Below are 23,515 nucleotides of genomic sequence, written 5' to 3' on the forward strand. Positions count from 1 at the left end.
GGAAGGCGCCTGTTACGAGCCCTGGGGCTACAGGTCACCAGTGCCGAGGGAGGACTCCCTGCCAGGGTTTACTAGGTCCTTGTTTAAGCCGAGAGAGCGAAAACCTCACAAGGATCAGGCGGCAGACCGGGCGGGGACTCTCCCGACTCCGAAGTGACGAAGCAGCAGTTTCCTCCGGCCGCCCCACTCGCCATGAGTGTCATTCACCCAGCCCTGTGATTCATCTTCTCAGCCGCTGAAAGCCTCCAGTTACTCCAGAACCGCTGCCGTGGAGAGGCCGGTCCAAGCAGTCCCCCCAGCCTGGGGCTCAGAGAAGATGGATCAACTCTCCGTGACCCTCGGGATCCTCCTGGTCTGCGCTACAGGCAGCTGGGGTAGGTTTACTCTGTTGCTCCTGTCACTGCTTATAGCCATTTAATGAAGATGTTGCCTGTTACTTCTACAAATCCCAGGACTTTCTACATTCCCCATATTCTGTGATTTCATGGGAAAATCACCCGGAGGGGGAGCTGGCAGCCTGAGCTGCAGCGCATTCCCACATAGGAAGTGCTGCTCAAGGCGGCTGGGCTTCCTCTGGGTCGGGGCTAGGAACTTCTCAGGGATGTTATAGGGTCAAGCATAGTTTGGTGGGTTATTCTTACTGGATGTGATAGATCTTACTGAATCTACCTACTCTGTGTTTGACTCTGGTTACTGGTTTGTAATGCAAGGACTGGGGTGTGACTTGGGCTTCATCCTTTATAAACAGAAAATTCACTGTGAGAAATCACGTCAGGTAATTCCTTCCTGTGTCAGTACATTTTAAGGGCGCGGGGTGGGGGGGTGGGCATTTCTGTCAACATTACTGTCCTGTGTTATTTTTCTCGTGGGTTTTTTTTATGCTTTTCTTTAAGAAACCTGATTTCTGGCATCACATGATCTCAGGATAAATGTAGTTTGTATTTTAAAAAAGTTTTCCAATGTCAGACGTACAGAAAAACCTGGAAAAGCGGTATCTCCTCCCCAGGTGTGTTCCTAGTGACTAGGCCTCAAAGGAAATCTAGAAACTGCAGTATGGTGATTTATAAATTGGTCACATTGTTTTCATGGCCAGACTTGGGGTTTGGGGCAACATTGTTCTGTCTAAAGAATTCCAGACTTTAGTGAATTCCCAGGAACAGCCTGAGGCTCTGATCTGCTGCAGGATGGAGCTGTCATTAGTACAGGACATGGGATAACCCCTGAAACAGTTTGAGTTCATAGAGCTGCAATGTGGGGCTGTGCACATATCTTTGGTGCCTGTGCTCAGTTTGGGGCATCCCATTCCCAGGAAGAGGCTGGCAGGAAGGGAGAGGCTTGAAAGAAAAACACCCCCAGAATGGTATGGTGGGAATCTGCCAAGAAAGCCCAGGTCCTAATCACATAGTCAGCGGAAAGGCTGGAGAGGATGTGGTTTGTACCTTTATCAAATTTCCTCAAATGTCTTTATCAGGTTTTCTCTGTGCTCATTCTTGTTCATTTTGGCAGAGGGGGAAAACAAAGTGTGGCTGCTCCTGCACCACTCAGAGTTACTCTGATTGCAGACTGGGACTGAGTAATTTTCTCCAGTCAGGACACAGTGATGCTGAGCCACAGACGTCTGGGATGTTTCAGAGACATGGAACGTCTGGGAATTTCATTGAATTCCCTAAATTCAGTCCCAGGCTTGATGGGGCTTGGAGTGACCTGGTCCAGTGGAAGGCGTTCCTGCTCATGGCAGGGGGTGGAACTGGATGGGCTTTAAGGTCACTTCAAACCCAAACCAGTCTGGGATTCCCTGCTTTCACCTCTCTCAGGACCACAGCTCTGCCCAGCCCCAGGTGGGTGGTTCCCATCATTTTGAGCAGTTTATGTCTCATTTCCTTGTATTTCAGGATTGCTTTTTCTTCAAAAACCGGAGTCTTTAGGATCAGCTCATTGTGTGAGAGCAGCTGCTATCATAGTTTAAAAATGCAGGTTTTGTACTTGGGTTTATTAGTTTTTATGGCTAGAGAAAAAAGCTCCAAAGATGGAAAAAAAAAGTCACTAAAAAACACAGAATTTCTTAGTATAGGCTGTACTGGGATGGTGTTGACCTGCTCACAGCCAGGTAGTGTCTGAGTCTAGAAAGGACTGCCAGGCACTCACAGGGCCAAAACCTGAGAGGGCTTTAGCTGAAGCATCCTCCCTATCTTCCACATCCTCCACCTCCTCCACATCCTCCACTTCCACCCATCTGTGCTTTTGTTCCCACATCCTCACAAGGTACCTGGTCCCACAAAACTCTCCCAACACTGCATCCCTGCATCCAGCCGTGCAACCAGTGCTGGGAATGCCAAAAAAGGAACATTTCCCCATGGTGGGGCTGTGCAGTTGCCTGCTCACAGCAGGACCAGCCTCTTGTTTGGATGGTCATAACTACCCAGGCCCTGCTCCATCCAGCCAAGAATGGAATAGCAGCCAAGAATAGCTCTGTACAGTGCTGGAGATTTGTTCCAAGGAAGGGAAAGGTCCTCCATCCCCAGCAAAGTGTCTTGGTCATGGAGTGGTGGACATCATAGGGACCACAGGGCTGTGTGTGTCTGGGAGCAGATACAGACCTCCAGAGACCCTCCAGGCAAAGACACCAGCATTGGCACAGTGGCATGATGTGACATCAGACCCCAGGGCAGCCTTGGGAATGGCAGCATGCCTCCCACAGGGACTTGCCAGCTGTAGCCCCACCTGATCCCATGTGCAGCTCCCCAGCCATGACAGCACTCTGCCTAGGTCTATGGCCCTCATTCCAAAATCCACCAGAAGACGGATTTACATCCCCAGCAAAGAGAGGGGACACGAGATAAAGGATGCCTGGCCTTCGGGGTGGCAGCAGAAGGAGAGGAAAGGAAACCACCAGGGTCCAGGGGCTGCACACAGGAAGGAGGTAATTTGTACCAAATGGTGAGGAGCAGATGAGCTCAGAGGGTCCTGGGGCTCCTTAACCTCAAGATCAGATTTCATGGCATGAGGAGACACCCTGGGGCTCTGCCGGCAGACACGACCCTGGAATCCTCCACATGGAGTTTAGTGGAACCTGGTCTCATTGAGATCAAGGTTAACACTGCACAGGGGAAACTGAGGCAGGGAGTGGCTGAGGAACTGGGTCAAGTCACAGGGAAAACCTGTTTGAGGAAGGATTTGGACTGGTGAGTGTCATGTCCCAGAGCCCCCATGGAGGCCTTGTCAGCTCTACCCTTCCCCAGCAAGGTGGGTGCTGGGGCAGGGCCAGGTGACTAAACCAGATAAAACCCACCATGAGGGGACAAAACCCACACTGGCATTAAACAGGAGCCTGGACCAGGAGTGTTGCTGGTGGCACTCAGTGCTGTAACTGCCTGAACAGAGCTGAGCAACCACAGTTATAAGCCAGCAGCTAGACATGGCCACTACATGAGGAATGTGAGAGTGGAAAGCAAGGATACCCCTTCTGGCTTGTGGCAGGTGGGTACTTGGCACCTCTCCCCGTCCCTGAACAAAGGGCTGTCATCCTGGTGCACATATCAAAGCACCAGGGCTCCCCAGGGACCTGCAGATTTGGAAGCTGTTTCTGTGTTCAGGCAAGTGGCCCCAGGGTTGGCAGCTCTGAGCATTTAGTCCAGAGCACCTGGAGCTGCCAGGGCTGTCCCATCCCTGAGGGCTGTCTGGGCAGTGCCTCCCTACTTCCCGGAGGGCTGAGCTGGCCCCCAGCTGCACGGCACAGCACAAATCCACGGCACGTGCTCTGGCTGCAGCCACCGGCACTTGGCAGGGCAGGAGGGATTTCACGTGGACACAGCAGGAGCCGGCGAGAGTCGTGGGAGGTGGTCTTGTCGTTGGTTTCAGAGGGCCCTTTGCCTTCCCTCTTCCTAGCCCTGTCCACCCAAGGATCAGTGTTGCTGCTGGTACATTGCTGAGGTGCCGGAAGCACTGGAGACCAAGCTGTCACTCTTCTTTTAAAAGTTACATTTAAATCTGTCCCATCCTCACATGGAGCCAGGTATTTCAGGGTATGATGAGAGCTCTGGGTGTAGGTGCCGCCCCAAAACTGGTGCTAAGCAAGGCACTTGGGCTCAGCCTTTAGTTTAGTGTGGGACAAGTGGGAACTGCAGGTGTCAGAGGTGCAAGGGGGAAGCTCTGGGGCACATCCCCGAGCAACCACTGGCCCCTGGGACAGGCATAGCCTGGGACACCACTCTCAAATAGACACACACACAGGTGTGAACACATGTGTACACTTACTTGGCTACATGCCAGCAGGCAGGAGTGCACAGCACTGTGGTTGTGGTTCTGCTCAAAGATCTGATGATGTTGTTTCACCATTTCCTCTTTCTGCTTTGTGTTCCATTTCCTGTGGTTGTGGGACACTGCTCAGGACAACCATGGGGGCACCTAGGGCAGAGGGGGAGGCCCTAGTGCCCTCTGCTCTCCACCAGCTTCCCCTAGGCTCCCCAGGCTGCAGTGTGTCCCAGCCAAGTGGGTACTTGGCTGCAGTTTTCTCTGCCCAGGGAATCCTAAAACTGCCAAGATGCTTGTGCCTGGGAGGGAGGAAGAGCCAAGTGTGATGCCACGATAGCGGTGTCCCAGCCACTTGTCACATCGGCTGTTGGCAGCAGGACCTGCAGGGCCACCCACTCTGGTCTGTGTCAGAGGAGCTCCTCCTGCCCCTGGGCTCCACAGGCATTTTATGGCCCTTTAATTCTCCCCCACAGGCTCACCAGCCTCTGACCTTCAGGACTGGTAGCAGCAGGTATCTCCCTGAGTCCCCACAGCCACTGACAGAGCCCAAGCTTTCCTGGCACATTGATGCCAACCACCACCAGCAGATTTCTGGACTTGTGCCCTTTCACTCCCCTCCTTTCCCTGGATTTGAAGCCAAGCCAAGACCAGCCACTGAGTTTAGTGTCTGCTCAAGGTGTCAACAACCACCCTCGGTCAAGGTGATGGTGGCAGGGCTGTGGGTACCACCATGCACCCTTGGGAATTCACCCTTTCCACTCCTGCTGCCCCAAAGTGTCTGCAGGAGTGTCTGCAAGGATACATGAACTCCCTGCCAGGGGGCTTCACTCCAACACCCATGTGATGCTGCAGGGGTAAGAGGACCCATTGAGGAGTTGGCAGGTAGGGAATGATGCTCAGCCTTGGGCAAGATGAAGCACAGCTCATACCAGGCTGGAGAGAGCAAGGAGGCAACATCCAGGGTTTGCAGGTGGGAAAAGGGATAGAGAAGGGCACTGGTGGGGTTCTGGCTGCTCAGAAGCTGGTGGCTGAGCACACGTGTGAGTTTGGGTTCTGTGGGCTGTAATTGCTCTGTTTTGCTATTTCAGGGGCCAACATCTGCACCACCCGTGGGGTGAACTCCTGCAAGCAGTGCCTGGCTGTCAGTCCCCTCTGTGCCTGGTGTGCTGCTGAGGTAAGAGCTGGGCTGAGCAGGGCCCTGAGAAGGGCAGGGGATGTAAAGGAAGGAAGAACCTTCGGGATAAGTCTATGTTAAAGCCACAAGCTCAGTCTCCATCTGTTCCCACTGTATCTAAACAGATTCCTTGGTGACACCTGTCTCAGAACCTTTGCTCAAGGCACTTAGTCAGTGGACATTGCTTCTGCCCTGCTTCAAAATTTGCCCCTTATCTGGGTGTGTTAGTGGAAGCTACATTGAGCTGGCTGGGAAATTGTGGTGTTTCCATTAGGAATTCACTTTATCTTTCAAATAATGTACATTTAAAAACTTGGTTTACTTTTGGTTTGCTTCTTGGAAACCTGTTGTAAAGCACTGGCTGAAGAAGCCTAATTCCTGGAAGGGGTGAAAAGGGAAGGGGGCCTGGAAGGCCTGCAAGGAGGAATTGAAAATATTCATCAGAAGTTAAAGGCTGGGTTTTAAAGGCTTTTTAATTAGAAATAAGGGGAGAAGACAAGGTGCCTGTTTTTGGTTACTGAGCTAAAGTGGATGGGAGCACTGAGCTGTGGCTCTCAAATCATCCTGTTTGGGTAGGTGAGAGCCAAGCAGATCTGCCACGTTGCCCTCCAAAAAATGCTGCCCTGGGGGTTAATCTATTGGGTAAGAGGAGGGAGTTTCCCAAGGGGATGGGAGAGGAGCCCCGGGGCAGAGCCAAGGGAGGTAGTGGGGATGGGGAGAGGTGATGAAACCTTCAAGGCTTTCCTTGCTTTCTCCTCCTCTAACCTTGAAGACCCACTTCTATCAGCTGCAACTGTGCCCATAATGCCCCCTGGACTTGGAAAAGACCTGGGAAAAGGATCCAAGCTGGAAGCTGCTGGATCATGCCAGCAATTATCTAATGCTCTGGGATCAGTGCATATCCAAAGGGGAGGCCTCTGGCTTGCTGTGCCCATCAGATCTGATGTTTGGCATGTGGTGTGAATAAAGATGTTTGTGCCCATTTTATCTCCCGCAAGGAGTGGCTGAAACATGCAGCTTGATAAGGGGCCTGGCTTCCCTCTCCATTCTCCCCTCCAAGGGGGTATGGTGGCTGGGCTGGGCTCTTCCTTCCCAGCCGCTGATCCTGGGCTGCACTGGTGGCTTGACAGTGCAGAGGGAGGCGTGATGGGGTTTTTTTCCTCCAGAACAGCAAAGGTTTCCAAAAAAGGAAATATTTCCAGTGCTGCTCTGAGCTGTATTCCCGGGCAAGAGTGAGGGAGCCGTCCTGCTGTTAGACCCAGCCCCCGGAGAGCTGGGCTGTGCACTCTGCTCAGCAACTCTGCCTCCAACATCTGGACCACATTGTCTTAATTTAGCAAATGAGGGTTTTTTTCTGTGGGTTTGTTTAATTTTCCTAGGGTGAGGGAGGGTTCTGATACTGCACCCCCCCTGTTTTTAAAGGGACACTGCCCATATTTGTGCTCCTTCTGCTCCCACTACAGCCCTTTTCCACTCACACTGCTTCCCAAAGAGCCTAGGGTGGTGATTTACTGCTGCTCCATCCTGGTTTTGGATTGGAGAAGCATTTCATTGTGGTTTCTTGTGATCATTGACACCCCCCCACACCCCGCCACCCCGGACATTGATGAGCATCAATAAATAGATGTTCTCATCTTACCAATAAATAAATGTTCTCATCTTCTTTTTTGGAAAAAGCCAGCCAAGCTGTAACACTGGGAAAAATCTCTAAAATCCCTTTGGAGATTATTGTGACAGATCCTTCAGGGTCTCACCCACCCAAAATGTCACCCACTCTGGGTCTCTTGGAGGCTAGATTGGACCAGATTTGGATTTCAGAGAAGCTGCTGGAAGGTTTTAGCTTAATTTGTGGAGGTGTGTGTGCTCTGAGCACTCCCAAGAGCTGTCCTGCAGAGAAGCTGATGCTGCATGTGGTTGTGTCTGAGATTAAAACAGAGATGCCCTGGGGAATACACAAGTTCCCACAGGCTTCTGCCCTGGGAGCTTAGGGATGGAACTGGCTCTGCCAGAGCCCTGCCTGACCCTGCTCTCACTAATCAGCTCTGGAGGCAGTGATTGGGATAAAATAATCAGGTTTCCCATTCTGAAGGAAGTGTGAGCTGATGTCCACTCTGCAGTGGGACAGGGCAGGGACAGCTGGCGAGCATCTCTGGGAAGGGCTGTGGGATGGCTGGGATAGAGAGGGTGCACACATCTCCCTGTAGGGAGATGGTGCCATCAGGGCTGTGCTTACAGGGAATGGGTTTCTCATGGATGAAATCCCTGTGCTGTGAGTTTATCACCAGCAAGCTTGGGCTGCCTCCAGATCACTCCTAATTAGGGCTGTGCCCCAGGTGTTGAGTCAGCCAAATGGCAGAGCCCAGGGTCAAAAACAGACTGGGGGCTGCCAGGGCCTTGTAGCCAAATGTCCCACTTCTGCGGTAGTTTTTGTTGTTGGGGAGGCTCCTGTAAGTCTTCAGTCAGTCACTAAATTTAGGACTCCAAAGAAAGGGGGAGGATGCAGCCCTGGGGTTAAACAGCTTCTCCATGGAAATCTCACAGCAGGAGTGATGCTGCTAATCCCATAAGGTGCCATGAGGCCTCTGAGGTCCTGGGAGCTCTCTACGATCTCCAGGTATCACTGAGCACCGCGGTTAAAACCCATCTGCCCAGCACGATTTTCGCCCACATATTTTTACAGTGATTTCCCTGACTGGGACAGGAATGTGCATGATGATTGGTGGGATCTGGAGTGAACCAGCCACCCCTTCCCACAGCAGGGAGCCCTGTTGAGCAAGCTTATGGGTGGGTGGGTGGGTGTGAGGGATCTAATTTGGAGGGATGACTCGTCCTCTTCTGTGTCAGCACACTGCCCAGGCAGGGGCAGGGTAGGAACACGCCTGCTGATGTATTTTTTGGCTGTTGCTTGGCCACAGTTTCCAGAAGGCTGTGGGCCAGCCAGGACCTCCTGACACCACTTGTGTTTTTCTACTCGTTTGCATAAAACATACAAATTCATCCCTGGGTTCAACCAGCCTGAACCCAGTTCAGGGCAGTTGATATCTTCATGGGAATTTCTCTAGCACTAGAAAGCTCAGCAGTGGATTCCAGCATCCCAGGAGCAGGGAGGGCACTGAACCAGCCCCACCAGGACTTGTGCCACCTCCCTTTGCTGCTGGAAGAGGCTGTGGTGGTCCTCTGCTGGAGGACTCTAATATAGAAAGATTTGGGCTGAGCAAGGGAGATAAAGAATCCCTTTGGAGGGGAGGGCAGGTGCTCCCTGGGCAGGAACATGAGGCAGCAGATCACAGCAGTGTTGGGCTGGGAGATAAATTCTTCCTATATTTGTCTTCATAAGCAACCACAGGAGTAGGAACCCTCCTGAATGTTCTGTGATAAGGAGGAGGAACCAGAAGGTTTCTAGGAAAGGAGGGACAAGGCTGGAGCTCACCATGACTCCACACTTTATGCTTCCTACCCCTGACAGGCTCTTCAAGGCTTCTCCTGCAGCCCCAGTGCCTTTGGACTCTTTCACTCCTTTTTTGGTGCTCCTTTCCCCAGTCGGCTCCATCCATTAGGAAGCTGGAGAGCTGGAGATAAGTCTGATCCACTTCCAGACAGGAACTGAGCACTGCTCTGTGCAGTGAGCTCACCCACAGTGGACACACTTCTTGCTCATGACAGGATTTCTAAAGGCCCATGTTGGAAAAATGGGGGGAAAGGTGATTTGTCTTTTGTCAAAGTAATAAATAATTTTAAAAGTCCCACACTGCCTCTACCCAGCTTGCCATCTTCACATCCTGCCACACCCTCCTCTAGCCATCCCAGAGAGACAGGATTTCCTTTTAGCTCTGCCAAAAACCAGACCTGAGGCTATAGATGCTAGGAGTCAGGAGGAGGTTGGCAGGGATATGATATCCATCATTCCTTGTCAAGGGCTGATGGGCTACTGTAGGAGTTGCTCCAGCAGGAGTTGCTGATCCCAAATCCCCTCTGTCTGCTGCCTTCTTCAGGCAAGAGACTGTGTGCCCCAAGAAGCCTTTGATCCTCTTCTGGAGTTAGGTGTGATAAAGCAGGGGTTCTCCAGGGAAAAGGTGGGGGCCTTTCTCCTTCTCCTAGCATAGTCCTGGGAGGCTCCTGACTGTGTCCCTCTCCCGCAGGTCTGGGTGCAGTCGACCCCTCGCTGTGACCTGCATGCCAACCTCCTGCACAACGGCTGCAGGCAGGACCACATCGAGTCCCCCAGCAGCAGCGTCACCATCCTGGAGGACCGGCCCCTCAGCAACAAGGGCTCGGGGGGGGCAACCACCACCCAGATGAGCCCTCAGAGAATACAGCTGAACCTGCGGCCAGGTAAGAGCCCCCAGACTGCTGTAGGAAGGGCGACGTGCAGTGGGAATAATGCAAAGGGCTCAGTCACTGAGTGAGCCATCACTCTGCCTCGCTGGCCAAGGCGGTCTTGTGTCCTTCAGGAACAAGGCCAGGCTGCCAGCAGCACAGAATCCTCCAGAACATCTCTGGTGGGCATCTGAGCTCTCTGTTTGCTGTGTTTGTTCTCTTGCCTCAGTCCTGAGGTATTTGAGGGGCTGGATAGGATGTGACTTCAACAACACATGGGGTATTTTATAAAGCTGTTCAGACATGAGGCACTACTGTTGTGCTCAGAATGCCTGGGTGGAAGTCAGCTCATATCTAACAAGCCACAGAGCAGCTATTAGGGTTGGGCTGCCACCAGATCCCTGTAATATCCCAGGCTCTGCTCAGCCAGGCAGACTGGAGCCAATTAACTGCTCTGGTCCTTTGCCAGCATCCAGGAGTTTCAAAGATGCCAGGCAGGAGGCAAAACTATAGAACACATGGCCTCTGTGCACATCTCTGGGCATGGGCAGAAGGAGTCCTGCCCCATTGGAGGGACAGCAGGCAGAGGAATCCCCACACAAACGGGACATGGAGCTTCTAAGTGGCCCTTGTTCTCTAGCTCTAAAGGTTGTTGTCAGGAGGAAGGTGAGTATGCTGCTCTGAGTGCTGCAAATCCCTGTTTCTTGGAATAAAGAGGAGAGACCCCCAGCTTGATACCATCTCTGCCGAACCAAGAAGGTTTGGCATAAGTCATCTGGCTTGACTCATGAACCAATACCAAATCACAAAGGATATAAGCAGGACAGGTCTCAGCTCATGTTCCACAAGCTCAGAATCCTCATGGTTTCAGCTCAATGAGGGCAAACAGATGCTTTCTAAGAACAAAAATGGAACCCCTGACTCCCAGCAGAGCTGGAGAGGGGATGGAGCTTTTCGAGCTGTCATAAATTTTGAAACTTTCTTCATCCTGAAAGAACATGTCATGCAGATTTAGACAGAAATGTGAAAACAATAATAATTTAAGCTCAGTTAAGGCCTTTTCTTCTCAACATGTGAGGTGTTCTGACAAGGCTGTAGCTGTGCCCTGGATTATGTTTCAAAGAAACCATTTCAAAGATCAGAAGAAAGAACCTGTGTTTCTTAAAAAGGGAGAAACCTGTGTTTCTTTTTAAGAAACCTGTGTTTCTTAAAAAGGGAGAAAGAAAAGGTCAACCCTAAGTGTTTTCAGTTTTTGGGGTTTTTTTTTATGTGCAAAAGTCATCAAAACTGGGATGTTTCCCAGAAGGTTCTTTCTAAGGAGGTTTTTGTTTCAGTGGAAAATGTTTCACCAAAATTTTCTCAGAAGGGGCTGGGAGAGGCAAGCGGAGAGGAAAGGAACAGGGATGGGGGAGGGTGCAGAAAATGGTCAGAGTCCTTGGAAGCTCAGAGAAGTCCGAAGAAGTCTTGCAGCCTGCCTTGTCATCCCTTTAAGACCTACTGCCCACACACTGGGGGTTTCTCTCACTCCATCCAGCTGTTCCTGTGGGATATCTTGAGAGATCAACCCTGGACAATAAGATCTGCTCAAGTCCCAGCACTGAGAGTTTAGGAGAACAGGAGACATAACCCCCATCTGCCATAGAATTCCAGAATGGTTTTGGGGTTGGAAGGAACCTTGAAGACAGTGCTGTTCCAGTCCCTGCCATGGGCAGGGACACTTTCCACTACCCCAGGTTGCTCCAAGTTCAATCCAGTCTGGCCTTGGACACTTCCAGGGGGTACACAGTGCATCTGCTATGCAAGCACCTGACTAAGGGCTTTGCCCCTCTGTGTAAGGGTAATGTTCTCCTCCTAGAAGCTTTAACCATCCCCTTGTGTTCCTGCTGACCCCTCTCCCCAAATCCTGTGGTGTGCCCCCCTCCCCCTTCCAGGAGATGAGATCTCACTCTACTGCCCTGTCGCTTTCCAGATGACTCCCAGGTCTTTCATGTCCAAGTACGTCAAGTGGAAGATTACCCTGTGGACATCTACTACCTCATGGACCTGTCTAACTCAATGAAGGATGATCTGAAGAACATCCAGAACCTGGGCACAAAACTGGCCAGTGAGATGCGTAAGCTCACCAGCAACCTACGCATCGGCTTTGGGGCCTTTGTGGACAAACCCATTTCCCCCTACATGTACATATCTCCTCCAGAAGCCATCAAGAACCCTTGCTATGAGTAAGTCCACGTTGAGGGAGTCCTGTAAGGGCCAGAAGTTGATGGGACACCACTGCAATGTGGCTGGAAATCCACATCAGCTGGTGAAGAACTGCAGCCCATAGAAAGGACCTGTGTTTGAGAGGTTCTTGAAAGGTTGTCTCCCAAGGGAAAGACAACAGGCTGGAACAGGGAAAGAGTGCGAGGAGGAAGGAATGGCAGAGGTGTTAGGAACTGAATTCATCCCCATTCCCTCTTCCTCTATGCTACTAGGAGGGGGGTAGGCAATTAAGCCTGGGAGGAAAAGAGGGGAGTGGAGAAAGTGGGTGCCTGATTCTAGACAGGGTTTAAACCTCAGTGCAATCTGTGTTCTGCTGACACAGGGAAGAGGAGCAGGTCTAAATTAGAAATATCATTATCAAGGGAAAGCTCTTGAAGGAAAAAATTGCATCATGTTTTCAAAAGAAATGTTGAGTCTGGAAGAAAATTACTCCTAAAAATCCCAGCAGGACTGAGGCTGGGAACTGAGCCCAGCATCCCTACAACATTATTTTTTATCTAAAAGGTCCTTCATCAGCCTCATGCTCTTGGGGGCATTGGTTTCCTCCAGCACATCCTGGGCAGTACCATGGGATGTGGGATGCCTGTAGGGCAGGGATGGAGCTGGAAGAGCCTGATGAGCCCTGTGCCCTGAGTGCTCTCCTCCTACAGGATCGGGGAAACTTGCCTGCCCATGTTTGGGTACAAACACGTCCTGTCGCTCACGGATGAGGTGACTCGCTTCAACGAGGAAGTGCGGAAGCAGAGTGTCTCCCGGAACCGCGATGCTCCTGAGGGTGGCTTCGATGCCATCATCCAGGCCACCGTGTGCGATGTAAGGGGCAGGAAGGCCTGGCTAGGGTCAGGACAGGGTCACCAGGCTGGGCCAGGCGGGTTGGCAGGGACCAATCAATTCTTCCCAGACATGATCATAAACCTTGTTGAGTTGTTGTATGACTGATTTCTGGAGAAGGTGAACATTCAAGTGAGATATTTCCAGCCCAATAGTCAAGGGAAGAGCAGGACTCTCATGGGATCATGGTAGCGGAGAGAAGCAGAGCAGGTGCTCGAGAACAATCCAATGTCAGCCCTGCAGTGACCAGTCCAGAAGGGACAACACTTCCTGTGCCTTCACCTTGGTTTTGCTGGAGATTTTGCATCCCTGAGTCATTAGCCACAGTGATTAACACTCTAACCAATTAAACTCATCTTTCACCTACAAGCAGCCCATGCCCCCCTTCCAGACTCCACACTCCCACAGCACTTCCCTGCGAGAGCAATTGCCTTGCTTTCCTGTGCAGAGGTTGGTTTCTACGACCAAGGCATGACCCCCTGGCGCAAAGGCAGCAGTGGGGTGTTGGCACATAGGGCTGCCCTCAGCATGTGCTGACACATGACTAGGAGCTGCCTTTCACTGCAGGAAAAAATTGGCTGGAGGAATGATGCTTCCCATCTGCTCGTCTTCACCACCGACGCAAAGACCCACATCGCACTGGATGGGCGGCTGGCTGGCATCGTGCAGCCCAATGATGCCCAGTGCCACATCGACAAGGATAATTTTTACTCTGCCACCACCACACTGGTAAAGCCTGACCCAGGCATGGGGTTGTGGAGCCCAGAGCACCTGTTGGGTCCCCATAGGATGGGAAAGGTGTTTCAGCCATAGTTGGAGAGCATGATGGGGACCAAGGTGGGAGGGTGTACATGTTCCTAGGCTATAGCTCTCCTCTTCCCCAGGACTATCCCTCTCTGGGCCTGATGACTGAGAAACTCTCACAGAAGAACATCAACTTGATCTTTGCTGTGACAGATACAGTTGTTGGCCTCTACCAGGTACCAGCTGCAAAGCCACCCTCCTGGGATCTGGTGGGCCATGGGTGGCTGGACATGGCTTAGTGGTCTGTCCTACCAAAGCTCCCATGTTCCTGGAGAGGGTTTGACCCAGCCATGGCACAATTACCCATAACAAACAGACCTTGTTTACGATACTTCTACAGAACTACAGTGAGCTGATCCCAGGCACAACCGTGGGCACCTTGTCCAGAGACTCCAGCAACGTCCTGCAGCTCATAGTGGACTCCTATGGGGTGAGTGTGCAGTGTGATGGCCCCACAACAGCACTCTTCGTAACAAAACAGCCACTGCTTCCCACTGCCAACAACCCACAGATTTGTCAGCTCCCCCAGTCCCAAGCGTCCTCCTTGGAACAGCTGTGAGCATCTGCCTCCACCCATGTGTGCAGGCACACCAAGGGTGGGAGATCACTGTGTTAACTGCCTGTCCTTTCCTGTCTTGAAAACTTTTCCCTGTATAGAATGACACAGCTGAGGCTTGAGAAAGACTTGGGGCACTTGTCTCCTTTCCCATGTGCATGGGAGCATCACTGTGGTGCTGGTGGCAGGGGAGGACCCCACCAGGGCTAAGCCCTGCCCAGCCTGTGCTCTGTCTTCATCAGTCCTCTCTCCTTCCTTAGAAAATCCGCTCCAAAGTGGAGCTGGAGGTGCGTGACCTCCCTGAAGAGCTGTCCCTGACCTTCAATGCCACCTGCCTCAACAATGAGGTCATCCCTGGGCTCAAGTCTTGCATGGGGCTCAAGATCGGGGACACGGTGAGGATCCCACTCATGGGCTTGGCTTTTCTCCCCTCTACATAGCAGCATTGCCAGGTCATCTGTTGCTCTGCACCAGCACCATCTGCTTGTCCCACAACCTCCCAGGTGACACAGACCCTGGAATCTCAGCACTAGAGAGAGAGGTCCCAGCAGGGTGGGTGCAAGGAGAAGAATACTTTTTTGAATCTGCTGGATGCAGACTCTGTGATCTCTCTAGCTCAGCCTTGGCTGGTGACCACAGGGCATGGGAACCTGGAATCATTTGGGTTGGAAAAGCCCTCTAAGACCATCAAGTCCAACCACTAACTGATCTCTGGCAAGTCCATCACTAAACCATGTCCCCAAGCACCACATCTACAGATGTTTGGACACTTCCAGGGACAGTGATTCTACTTCTTCCCTGGGCAGCCAGTGCCAGAGCCTGACAAACCTCTCAGTGAAGAAATTTTTCCTAATATCGAACCTAAAATTTTCCTGGTTACTGTGGCAAGCACATTATCTAGTCCACATTGTGCTGGGACAACTTTGATAAGCTTTGATGAGCCCAAAGAGTCCTGGTGGCTCCCATTTCTGAGCTCCTTAAGCTGGGGCATGGACTGGAGCAGGTACTGACATCCAGACACCTTTGCCCTCCAGGTGAGCTTCAGTATTGAGGTCAAAGTGCGGGGCTGCCCCCAGGAGCAGCAGAAATCCTTCACCATTAAACCCGTGGGCTTTAAGGACAGCCTGACAGTGGTGGTGAACTTCGACTGCGAGTGCTCCTGTGAGAGCCATGCTGAGACCAACAGCCTGTCCTGCAGCCATGGCAATGGCACTCTGGAGTGCGGCGTGTGCCGCTGCAACCCCGGGCGCCTGGGCTCCCACTGCGAGTGCTCGGAGGAGGAGTACAACCCCTCCCAGCAGGACAACTGCAGCCCCCGGCCAGGCCAGCCCCTGTGCAGCCAGCGTGGCGAGTGCATCTGCGGGCAGTGTGTGTGCCACAGCAGCGACTTTGGGAAGGTAACGGGCAAGTACTGCGAGTGCGACGACTTTTCCTGTGTTCGCTTCAAGGGCCAGATGTGCTCGGGTGAGTGCTGAGCTTGGGGCTGTTTAGGCTGCCTGAGATGCTGGGCAAGGGAGACACCAGTCATTTTGGGGCTTGTCCTGTGAGTTTTCCCCATCTCTGATTTGTTCAGCCATGAATCTCCCTGCACCAGCCCTGGTCTGAAGTGATGCAAGGGGAATTACTACCTTTTCCGCCACTGATATCACCTCCTGTGCCTCAGAGCTGGGAGTGGGGATGGACTAGAAGGTTAAAAAGGAGGTCTGGTGGGGCTGGTGGGGACCAAGTGAAACAGCTCTGGGGTGCACAAGGCAGAGACCTTGCTTGAACCATATAGCTCAAACACATCAGAAGTACTGCTCTGCAGGAGGAAACCCTAGGGTGGAGGGGGAAGGGTGGGGAGAGGTGGGTTTTATCCTCCACCCAGTTCTGGAAGACTTCATATTGGCAAAAGTGTTGGGGAAGTAAATCCTCCCTCCTTGCTGGCCTTACAGCATCTCCCCTCCTGAATATTCATCTCTTCCATGCACTCCCAGACTCTCCCTCTCCAGAACAGCTGCTCTCAATACTGGAAAGAGAGGACCAGGTCCTTGGGTTCTCTGGTTCTCCTCCCAGGGAAGAAGCCCTCCCACAGAAACCCCATCCCAACAGCAGTTCCAAATGTCCTGATATGCCAGGGCCTCTTACCCACCAAGAACCTTCATTTAAGGTTCCTTCCACCCCCCTCTCCAGTAAACACTGAAGGTCTGAGTGAATTGTAGTGGTCTGCCCATCTCATGTATTTAAGGGATGTGAGGGAGATGACAGTGCATAGGAATGAGGCATGAAACTGTGGCACATCGTGTCCAGGAGTAGAGCACCCCAGAACTCATTTGAGGGGAATATGGGAGAGGGGTAGCCACTCCCGTTCCTAACCCTAGCCTCCCTCTGTAAGCCCAGGATAGGTGGCTGCTAACAGAGTGCCAGAAAAAGACACCACTTCCCTGCTGAAATCCCAAAAATCCCCAGGAAAACATCAGTGGCCAAAGCTGATTTCACTCTACTGGAGCCCAGACTGGATAAAGTGAAACCTGGGGCCAGATGACACTTGATTCTTGCTCCCTGATGTCTCCAAATTGAGTTTTTGAGATCCTACCTGCCCCTCATGCCAACTTCATGGCTCACACTGCCTCTGTGCTGCTCAGATTGATCCTTTATCTTAACAGCCTGCTGATAATGGAGGTGGAAACAGCTGGGTTTCCCCCAACCTGAGTAGTCAGTGTCCTCAAGGAGCCTGTTCCTGTTTGAACAAGGGCTGCAGGTCCCCAGGGTGGATGAAGGGCAGTGATGAAGAGCTGCCCCTGGCCAGGGTGGGCTTTTAATTAACCTGAACTCTCTGACCCTGTTGAGCCACTTCTCCCCAGCCTACCGGTCTGTTTCCATGCCTTGTCACCCAGCGTGGCATTATTTTCCTGTGACTCAGCCCTGGTTCCTCATTAATGGGGTTTTACATTTATTTCACATGCCAGTGCCTCCAAGGGCACGGCCGGGACAGTGCCCAGCCGATCCCCCTCCGGGAGCAGCATTCCCAACATGTCCCTCCCACTGTGCTCAGGGCTCAGGACAGGTCAGCGCCTGCATCTCCACGGTGTTTCCACCACTTGCTGTGTCTCATCTTTGAGCTGAAATAAACCACAATGCAAATAGCTCCAGGGATTGGCAGGATTTGAACATGCTTGTCTGTCTGTCTGACTAAACCAGTCTCAGTGAACGTGTGTTGGGCTTTTACCAGCAGTCAGTTTTCCCTGTCTGGTCCAGGCTTGAGAAGGGAGTCAGACTTGGGGGCTTTGACCAGATGTCCTGATTCAATCTGAAATGCAAAGCCACAGAAAGAACTTGACTTGCTCAGAAACAGATCTGATGGAGCATCTCCAGTTGCTGCTGCTGGAGCTGGGGTAGCTCAGCCTGAAATGTGGGAGTTTGTTCTTGCTTGGGTGGGATAAGAGGAGTGTTGGGGGCATGATGAAGGTCTGGGTTTGGTGTGAGGCTTCTCACACCTTGCACTGTCCCACCCCAAGGACAGTGCAAAGAAGTTGTCCTAGGTGGCCGGTCTGCCTTGCAGTGCCCACAAAGGATGAGTTGCCACTCTGGGTTATAGGCATCCATATGAGGAATTGCTAACAGGCTCTGTGGAGACACTTAACGTTCTGATGCCTTTTGGTTGTCCCCAGGTCATGGGCAGTGCAGCTGTGGGGACTGTCTGTGCAACTCAGACTGGACAGGAGACTACTGCAACTGCACCACACGCACTGACACCTGCATGTCCAGCAATGGGCTGGTGTGCAGTGGCCATGGCTCCTGTGTGTGCGGCCGCTGCGAGTGTACCCAGCCCGGCTCCTATGGAGACACCTGCGAGAAGTGCCCCACCTGCCCAGACGCCTGCACCATCAAAAAGTGAGAAAGAGCAGAGGGCTGGAACAGGTCCTACCTCATTGTGGGCTGGCAGAGAGCTGGGATAGGTCATATTCAGTGGAATTCAGGGGAGCTGGCATAGAGCTGAGAAGGGTCATATCCCATCATGGAGCTGGCAGCACTGGTGGCAGGAGCTCTCACTATATGCAGCCCCGTAAGGTTGGGACTGCTGTGATTTCCACAACCTGAAACTGAAAGGTGTGACAGTTGCCTGAGGAGAACCTGGAAAAGCTCATGGTACGTCTCTCCTCTTCCACAGGGATTGTGTGGAATGCAAGAAGTTTGAGCGGGGAAAGCTAGTGGAGCAGCAGTCCTGTAGCCGCATGTGCCGTGACGAGATTGAGACGGTGCAGGAACTGAGTAAGAGGAGACCCAACCCCTGTCCTAATACGTGGAAATCCAGGGGGCTGTGTATGCCACATGCTTTTCCCCCTGTGTATGTACCCCTCAGCATGAGGACTCTGAGCCTCTCCCTCTGGCAGGTGACAGGGGCAAGGATGCTGTGAACTGCACCTATAAGGATGAGAATGACTGTGTGATGAGGTTCCAGTACTACGAGGATTCCAGTGGCAAGTCCATCCTCTATGTCATCGAGGAGCCTGGTAAGACCCTGCTGCCATGCTTAGGCTGGGGCCTGAAGAATGTACTGTGCTGGGTTTCTGTGCCAACGGAGGGAAGGGGGCGGGGGGGGGTTGGAATGTTGAGTTCCCTTTGTACCTCCCACTCCAGCTAGGCTCATGGGGGGCCATGGTTGGGGGCTGAGAGGGAATAAAGAACTTCTTTGTCCCCTGCTTAATGCCACCGGGCCATGATTTCCTGCCTCTCAGGTATCACATTTCGTAAGGTATTTCATCCCCTCATTGAGACCAAGGATGGGGGTTCGACCTTCCCACTGCCCTCATCCTGTGTTGGACTTTGTGGGGGTGATTTTTCTTGGGAATCAGATAAGAGGAGGCTCCCATCAGCAGCCCCGCCATGTCCACTGACCTCAGCTGAGCCTGGGGCTGTGTGGCTGCAGATCCTTCAGAAGCAGAGCCATGAAGGCAGCCATTAGCTCTCACTCTAGCTGTCTGCCATGGGCAGGGTACAGCCCACACTTCCCAGCCCCACAGGCAGATGGGAGAGCAGAGGAAGGGCAAAGGCTGAGGTGGCCAGATGGCCTGGGGCAGTGTGCAGTGGAAGCAGGAGCTGCGGAGGCTCACACTGGATCTCCCTGTCCCCATTTGCCAATTCAGTGTTGATACACAGCCAGAGGGTGGGGCGGGGTGTCAGTGGGCTGGTGGTTTGGGGCAAACTTCACAAGCACAAGGACTTGGTCTCTGGTGTCATCCCCCACTGCAGGTGGGATCTGTGATGCTCCTGATCTAGCTTCAGGCTTGGGTGCAGACCCCCACCCCACAGACAGGTGCTCAAGTATTTTGGCACGGGCGCCCCATGGACAGGATCCTCCTTCACAGAGCCTGCCATGCGCAGGGTAGAGGCTCCTGCTTGCTGGCAGAGGAGGATGATGCCCTCCTGAGACCAAAGGAGCTCCATGTACCCATGGCCAGGTAGCCCCAGAGCTGCTTTAAGTTGCCCTGGGGGTGCTGAGCCCCCCCCAACCCTGCCCTCCTCTCTGCTCCAGACTGTCCAAAAGGGCCAGATGTCCTGGTGGTCCTGCTCTCAGTGACAGGTGCCATCCTGCTCATCGGCCTTGCTGCACTGCTCATATGGAAGCTCCTCATCACCATCCACGACCGCCGTGAGTTTGCCCATTTCGAGGAGGAGAAGGCCAGGGCCAAGTGGGACACGGTGAGGAGCAGTGGATTGGGTGTGCTGGGCAGGAGTCCCAAAATCCCACAGCCTCTGCCTTGAGGGATCCAGATCCCAGTGCTCCTGGCATGAGAGCCCAGCTGCTGTCTGTTGTCCCATGACAAGGTCCTTAAGGGCCAGCTTGTCCCATTCCTCTCTAAAGCCTGGGATAGTGTCCCAAGCAGGACTCAAGGTGACACTGCCAGTCAGGACACCCCTTCCCTGAGCCTGCTGTGGTCCCAGGGGCTGTACACAGGTGATAGGATGATATCCTAGGTTATACTTCCCCCTCCAGCATATCCAAAGCACTTGTCAGCAGCATGACCCCAATACTCACTGCTCACAGCAGTGTTTCCATCCCATGAGTGAGGTAGAAGGTCCCTCCTGCCACAGGATGCTGGAAAGCACTGAGGAACCCCAAGCATAAGGGAGGGGGCTGGGACAGCACTGAGACCTGTCCCCCCACTCTCCTCCATCTCCTAACCCCCCACAAAGTGAAGGGATGGTTGGGATGGGATGGGATGGGATGGGATGGGATGGGATGGGATGGGATGGGATGGGATGGGATGGGATGGGATGGGATGGGATGGGATGGGATGGGATGGGATGGGATGGGATGGGATGGGATGGGATGGGATGGGATGGGATGGGATGGGATGGGATGGGATGGGATGGGATGGGATGGGATGGGATGGGATGGGATGGGATGGGATGGGATGGTCTTTCAAGAAGTCTCTCTCCTCCTGAGCTCCTGCTACTTCTCCTTTCCTCCCCAGCAGCTTTTCCCTATTCTGCCCCATGAAACATTATGGGGAGCCATTAAACTGCTCATCCAAAGCCTTGGGTGGAGACAGGGATGCACCACTCCATGCTGAGACAGTGCCTCAGTTACCCCAGATATTAAGCAGAACAAATGCTGATGCCAAGCACAAAGTGACGATGCTCTTTTTCATCTTCTTTCTTCCTCCAGACTCATAACCCTTTATATAAAGAGGCCACATCTACCTTCACCAACATTACATACCGTGGGAACATGTAAGGATGCCACATCCAGCACTGGCCATGGGATCAGCTGATGATCCATGGGATCTCCTGGAACCCAGAATAGCATGTTTCTGTCTGCCTGTGTGAATGACTGCATGTGATTTAACAAGTCCCTGACTGCCTCCAACCCCTATTGTCTGTCACTCCACTGTAACTGCAGGGACGTGCTTTCCATAGCAAACCTCAGTCCTTACCTCAGCAGGTTGCTCGCAAAGTCACCGGTGCCCCCATACACTGAACACAGAGAAATGGGATGATCTCTATCAATCTGTGAACTCTTTGGTGCTCATCAGGCCATGGGCATTTCAGGAGCAGCTGCTTGAACCACATGCTGAACTGTGTTCTCCTCCACAGTGTGTGCTGGTGAAGCTCTGCCCACTTGGAGTCCCCTTCTGCACTGGCCTCGGTCCCTTTGGGCACAGGGACTTTCTCCTTTGGGACAGGGCAGCTGCCAGCAGGCAGGAGACATCGATGGCTTTGGGGGCTCAGGACTGCTCGAGCAGCCCAGAAGCTCCTTTCTTCTTGCAGTCAAATGTCACTGGTGCTGCTGTGACCCAGGGTGGTAAAAAGCTGTGCCCTGCACAACGGTGCCCTCCCTCGCTCCCTCCAATGCATTCAGTCTATACCACCTGCCAATTCCGTGTAGCATCAGCTGTGCTGGTACCAGCTGCAGCCTGGCTCAGCCCCTGGGATGGTGCTGAGCTCCTCCTGCCTGCCTCCGCTGTCCCCATGCCACAGCACACATGGATGTGCAAGCAGCTGCTTCAGGAGGGTCATGACACCCTTGAGTCTGGCCACCTCTCTCTCCTTACTGTGTTTTTTGGACTGTGTTAACTGCACCACCCCTGGACTTCTGTGTGGCTCAGAGCTGAGGAAAAGCTGGCAGGGGTCAGGCTATGTCCTTCTGCCTGGGGCTGTGTGTTCCCGTGGAGGAAAACAAAGAGCTGTCCTAGGGGCAGTGCTGAGCTGTAACAGGGCTGCTGCCTGGTCCCTGCCCTGCCAGAGCACATGGCTCAATTCCCCTCAATTGCCCCAAAAAGCAACAGTGACCTTGCTCCCACTGTGGGGTTGGCCCCAACGGCCCCATCAGTGTGTTGGCCGGGCTGGTGGTGGCCCTGTGTCCCTGTTCCCTGGCTGGCCTATCCCAGCAGTGTGGGAGCAGAGGCAGCAGTTGGTGCTGGGTGGGATCTGGGGCTGAGCCCTGGAGGGGAGCCAGTGATGGATGGGCTGCACCAGAGTGCCAGTGATTCACATCACAAAAATAAAAATAAAAATTAAAAAAAAAAAAACAGGGGAACAAACAAAAAAAAAAGGGGAAAAAAAACCCCACCAAACATCAGTCAGACTACTATCAGTGTGGTCCCCAGCCTGTGCTCAGGTTTCTGCCCTGAGGGCAGCACCTGACACCCCAGCACAACTAGGGGAGCTGGTTTGAGATGAGATGGGTTGACACATGGCAGAACCAGGGCAAACAGGCCCGTGGGGCCCCCATGGGGGTCTCTGCTCTGTTACTGGTTCCCTCCTTAGGGTCCATAACAAGTTGGGGGCCACAAGGTGGCCCAAAGTCCACTGCAGACTATGGTACTGGCAGCACCTCACTCCCATGCAAGAGTGAAACCCAGCAGGCAACATCCTGTTTGCTTGGGTCTCTGACACCCCGTACATGCCCTGTGCTACCGGGTGCTCCCAACCCACACTATATTCAGGCACCTTGGGCAGTGTTCAGTGTTCCCAGCTGTGCCAGGTAGGGGCTCAGTGGGTGATTCCAGTACCCAAGTGGAATCTGGGCTTAAGTGGAGTTAGGCCCAGCTTGGTTTGGCCCCAGGCTGAGCATTTTGTCTGCCAGTGGGCTCAGGCAAAGGCAAAGGCAGAGCTTGGCTGCAACATGAAGAAGCAGGATGAACTCCCACTGGAGAAACTCCAATGATTCCACATATGCTATTCAGGCAGGAGACTTTCATTTCCCATGGAGCTGTGGGATGAGGTAAAAACCCCAGTTTATCCCAGTTCACTGCCCTTGATGCCAGCGGCATGGCTATTTGCAGGATCAAGCGCATGACTACAAGGAGCAGCTGTTGGGAGTCAGGAGTAACTTTTCACCTCAAAATCAAGGCAGTGTTGCTGTGCTGGCTGGAGTAGAGGAGAGGGAGCAGCCAGAAGTCCCTCCTGGGGCAGGGCGTGGACTTTGTGGCTGCTCTCAGCTCCCTGGGAGAAGCCATTTGGGAGCAGTAGTAGGTCCAACTATGTGGGACATGCCAATTCCGTGCTGCATGGAGGCTGTTGGAGCCCGGCACCACTAGATGGTGGTGTCTGTACGTGTTCGGCCCAAGCCTTCCACCTTCTGGGCTGCTGATCATCTCCCACACTGGACAGGGACATTTGCTCCATGGAGGTTTCCAGAGACTGGGGACACCCTGAAACCCATCCCACTGACACAGCTCCTACAGCAACACTTAAGGCCAGAATTCTTTTTACTGCTACTTTAATTCCTGGAAGCGCTGAAGGGCTTTTTCCTTGGAGCCCATAAACTCCTTTTGTAAACTGTTTTCTGTTAATAAACCCCCAAAATAAGCAAAGCACTTCCAGTACAGACA

At 52.9% G+C, this 23,515-nt stretch overlaps 1 protein-coding gene across 2 annotated transcripts; it reads left to right on the forward strand.

Moving 5' to 3' along the window:
* On the forward strand, nt 1-21,045 carry ITGB3 (integrin subunit beta 3). 2 transcript variants are annotated; one of them, XM_009096614.4, is made up of 15 exons: nt 1-374; nt 5,340-5,425; nt 9,565-9,757; nt 11,712-11,964; nt 12,655-12,817; nt 13,403-13,564; nt 13,720-13,815; nt 13,980-14,069; nt 14,456-14,590; nt 15,230-15,659; nt 17,846-18,068; nt 18,346-18,446; nt 18,569-18,688; nt 19,711-19,877; nt 20,848-21,045. In XM_009096614.4, exons 1-15 carry the CDS (start codon nt 317-319, stop codon nt 20,914-20,916), a joined length of 2,346 nt encoding a protein of 781 aa, XP_009094862.1. In that variant the 5' UTR covers nt 1-316; the 3' UTR covers nt 20,917-21,045. The 2 variants fall into 2 exon arrangements, with proteins under 2 accessions (XP_009094862.1, XP_030088465.1); XM_030232605.2 differs by lacking the exon at nt 14,456-14,590.
* Nucleotides 21,046-23,515: the final 2,470 nt, after the last annotated feature.

This window comes from Serinus canaria, chromosome 27 (assembly GCF_022539315.1).
Source record: "Serinus canaria isolate serCan28SL12 chromosome 27, serCan2020, whole genome shotgun sequence".
NCBI lineage: Eukaryota > Metazoa > Chordata > Aves > Passeriformes > Fringillidae > Serinus > Serinus canaria.